Raw genomic sequence first — 4,176 nt, forward strand, 5'->3', positions numbered from 1 at the left:
GAGCAACGTCCTTGTGTTTGTCTTTCATTAACAATATTTACAGGAAGATTATAGAGGCCGACATGATGGAAGGCTCAGGCAGAGAGACTTCCCCTTCTACTCTTCATTTTTGCACTCGGCGTTGACCTGAATGTGACTGAGGAGGAGAAATGCAGACGGTTGACAGATAACTGGCAAGTAGGACGGAGAAGTGACAGATGCCAGGCTGCATCGGGGGGGGAGAAAGGACCTGAAAACACGTCATGCGGATGGATGGATGGGGACTGGACGGACGGACGGATGGACGGACGGACGGCGGCCAGCATTGCTTGTTCTCCCGAGCCGTGGGTTGTTTCTTAATGACTCATGTATGCCCTCCCCCCCAACCCCCGCTGGAAAAAAAATGCGCTCTTTGTCTTGTCAACATGGGAATAACTTTACGTGGGAAAGAAAACTGAACAGTGAAAGATCTGAAGTGGCGCCGGATGACTTGATGGTCTAATAATTTGGAACCAAATTTTTCCTGTGCGAAATAGGCAAGGCTTCGCACGCCACGTCGAAAGTTGTGAGCCACCAGCTAGCGCGCAAGATCATTACTAAGGAACTCACAAATATGACAGATGACCCCTGACGCACGCAAAGGTGCTCAGGTTCTTATATCGCGGGGGAAGTATATATATATATATATATATATATATATCTCAGTGGGAATGTTTTAGCCACACCCCCTCGAAAACACTTGGGACTTTCTGTGCTTGAGCCTCTGACATTCCAAAAAACAGGATGATAAGGCTCTAAAATTGTGAATGCTTGTAAATTATTGAGACCAGATGATCACTAGGTGACAGATACTTTCTATTTCGTTTAGTGCTGTGCCATGTTTTTTTTTCCTCCCCAATTTAAAATGCTTCGGCTCAATCGAGGTCGTGGAAACACTGGATGAGATCATCTTGGCTAGTCGACGCGAATCTAGCAGGTCTGAGCATGCACACAGAAGCAATTACATGCAAAGACACCGCGTTAAAAAGCGCCGCAAGCGCGAAACGCACCCTCACGTGGATGCGCGACGTCATTTTCCTTTCGTCTTTTCACCTCGGATCAACTCTCGCGGACTCCAATCCGCGCGCGCACGCAGGCAAGTGGGCGGAGGCGGAGTGACCGTGCCTTGCTTTTGGCGCACCACCATCACTCTCTCTCCTCCCTCCTGTAATCCGAGCGCGCTCTCGGACCCGCGACCACACTGTCACAGGACGCCGACGAGAGAAGGCGCGACGGCGGACGCAGAGACGACACGACACGGATTGTCCACAAACATCCATGAGAGGATTTAACGCTTTTGTGTTTGGCTGAGGCTTTTAGCGAGATTCCGAGGGGCTTACGCGCATTCCCCGCACATGCATTTCTCGGCCATTCGCACGAGCTTTGGGTCATGATCGCAGCGCCCGCGGCGTCTGTCCTGAGACACAGCTCCAATCCAGCGTGGGAGAGCCGCTCCTCATCCGGGGAGAAAGGCGCACTGAGCCCCGCCGGCCGCACGTACGCGCACCGCAGCACCGCCGCCGACAACAGCGTCTCCTCCCCTGCAGACCCGCACCGTCAAGCCGGCCGTCTGCCCATCAAGTTGTTGAAAATGCTCACGGCTCGGGCGGGACACATCATGCACCCGGAGTACCTCCAGCCGCTGCCGTCTACGCCGATCAGCCCCATCGAGGTGAGTTTGCCCAAGGCGCTTCTTGCTGGGGCACGGAGAAGCCTGCATTCGGGCTGTTTGAGTCGTTCTAAGTCGATGGTGTCAAACCTGAGGCCCGGGCGGCAGATCCAGACTGCCACATCATTTCATGTGGACAAATTACAGCCGATTCGCTTCTTAATCTAAATTGAACAAGAGTTTGGTTGTGCTTTTCAATATTTGCTTGCCACTATTTTCCGCTTGCAAATTCAATTTGTTGTTAAAAACATATACGGTAGCTACATGAAACGCAGGGGGAGTATTAGTATGAAATGATCCATGCATTAATAAAGACTTTCAGCTCCATAAAACGGCCCATTTAAGGATCATTTTGATCCAGCCTGCGACAAAAATAAGTCTGGCACGCCTCCCTAGGAAATGACGAGATGAATAAAAGCATGTCTATTTTTTCTCAAAATGTGAATTTATTATGGTGTTAAGGATTTCTTTTTTAACTCACTTTGGATTTGAGGGGCTTGAAAGGAAGCTGCAGTCTCGCACGCGCAAAAACGATGGCCAAAAATAAGTCTCAAAAATAGTGCTTAACTGAGATTTGTTGTGCGTCACAGCTGGACGCCAAGAAGAGCCCGCTGGCGCTTTTGGCTCAAACATGCTCCCAGATCGGCAAGCCGGACCCCCCAGCCTCCTCCAAGCTTTCCTCGGTGGCGTCCGGCGGGGACAAGGAGAGCAAGGCTGGGCCCCTTAAGATCAGCGACATCGGCGTGGACGACAAGTCCAGCTTTAAGCCCTACGCCAAGTCGTCGTCGTGTTCAGACACCAAGGAGTCGTCGAGCCTGAGCGGAGACAAGAACGCTTTCCGAGTGCCGAGCGCCACCTGCCCGCCGTTTACGCCTAGGACAGGCAGCCGCAGCGCGAGCCCGAGCTCCTGCGCCTCTCCGTCAGCTTCGCCGCTGCCGTGCGACGGCAAAGTGGCGGACAAGGACGACAAAAAGGAGTGCGAGCGTAATAAAAACACGTCGTCGCCGGAGAGTAACAGGACGAGTGGAATTAGCCCCGATGGCAGCCAGGAAAGCGCACCCGGGTCCAAGGCCATCACTTCGGACTCGCCGTCCATCACCTCATCGATGCTCGGCACCGGATTGGTGGCTCCGGTCTCCCCCTACAAACCCGGCCACGCGGTATTCCCGCTGCCGCCTGCCGGCATTTCCTACCCTGGGAGTTTAGCGGGCGCCTACGCGGGTTATCCCCAGCCCTTCCTGCCCCCCGGTATGAGCCTGGAGCACGCCAAATCGAGCAGTCAGCTCCTGAGCGCGCAATTCGCGGCGTGCAGCAAGGCCGGGACCAGCCCCCTGGCCGGAGCATCCCCTCCCTCGCTAATGTCCGCCAGCTTGTGTCGGGACCCGTACTGCCTCAGCTACCACTGCGCCAGCCATTTGTCGGCGAGCTCGGGTGCAAACTGCGCGCACGATGCCGCCTCGGCCCTCAAGTCCGGATACCCGCTGGTGTACTCTGCCCACCCGCTGCACGGCGTGCCGTCGTCGGCGCCGTCGTTCGGCGGACACCCGCTGTACCCGTACGGTTTCGTGCTGCCCAACGACCCGCTGCCGCACGTCTGCAACTGGGTGTCGGCGAACGGCGCGTGCGACAAGCGCTTCTCCAGCTCCGAGGAGCTGCTCGGCCACCTGAGGACTCACACGGCTTTCGCGACCGGCTCGGAGAAGCTGCTCTCCGGCTACCCGGGCTCGTCGACACTGGCCGCGGCTATGGCCTGCCACATGCACATGACCTCCGGCGGGAGCCCGTCCAGCCCCGGCGCCCTCGCCCTGAGGGGGGGCCCGCATCACCCGCTTGGACTAGGCAGCCGCTATCACCCGTACTCCAAGAGCCCACTGCCCGCCCCCGGAGCCCCGGTGCCGGTGCCCGCGGCCACCGGCCCTTATTACTCCCCGTATGCTTTGTATGGACAAAGACTGACCACAGCTTCGGCTTTGGGGTATCAGTAGAGACCATTCACACAGACAAAACACACACACACACATTTATAAAGGAGATTTTAGGCCCAATGAGTTTTATATGTACTTCATGCAGGGACTGGATCCATGTGGGGATCAATGTATTTATTTAAGATAGCTTCAAGCGTGACTTAAAAAAAAATAAAAAAATCTATAATATAACTTGCAACAGCGTGGATGTGCATTATTTGGGAGCCACCTCCAAAGGATAAAAAAAACTAAACGGGCCTCCAGAGTTGTCTGCACTGTGATGGATGTGGAAGACCACGAGGAGCTTCTACACAATCCGCATTGATTTATTGATTGGCTGAGTGCAGGGGCTCCACCATGAAGCGCACATGCCTTATTTATTTAACTTTTACAAAATTCAAATTCATTTTTACAAGGACCTGAAGGTTTTACTTTATTAAAATCTAAAAGTCATGTTTTTGTTCAACATTTCATACGAATTAAACCCAATCTGCACCATTTGCTTGTTGTAACTTCAATTTCTGT

The 4,176-nt window shown here is 53.9% G+C and overlaps 1 protein-coding gene across 1 annotated transcript; it reads left to right on the forward strand.

The window, feature by feature from the left end:
• The first annotated feature begins 1,101 nt into the window (after positions 1–1,101).
• On the forward strand, positions 1,102–4,151 carry LOC147190095 (zinc finger protein 503-like). Its single transcript, XM_086138779.1, has 2 exons — positions 1,102–1,690; positions 2,278–4,151. The coding sequence occupies exons 1-2, from the start codon at positions 1,409–1,411 to the stop codon at positions 3,670–3,672; spliced, it is 1,677 nt and encodes a 558-aa protein (XP_085994905.1). The 5' UTR covers positions 1,102–1,408; the 3' UTR covers positions 3,673–4,151.
• The last annotated feature ends 25 nt before the right edge of the window (positions 4,152–4,176 follow it).

Source organism: Hippocampus guttulatus, chromosome 19 (genome assembly GCF_054856545.1).
Source record: "Hippocampus guttulatus isolate MCC_2025c chromosome 19, RoL_Hgut_1.0, whole genome shotgun sequence".
Classification (NCBI taxonomy): domain Eukaryota; kingdom Metazoa; phylum Chordata; class Actinopteri; order Syngnathiformes; family Syngnathidae; genus Hippocampus; species Hippocampus guttulatus.

What these genes read in the sequence shown, in the direction of transcription:
- LOC147190095 (XM_086138779.1), top strand. Translation starts at nt 1,409, where the DNA reads ATGATCGCAGCGCCCGCGGCGTCTGTCCTGAGACACAGCTCCAATCCA. An exon ending in CGCCGATCAGCCCCATCGAG is followed by an intron (nt 1,691 to 2,277) that starts GTGAGTTTGCCC and finishes TGTGCGTCACAG; the next exon opens with CTGGACGCCAAGAAGAGCCC.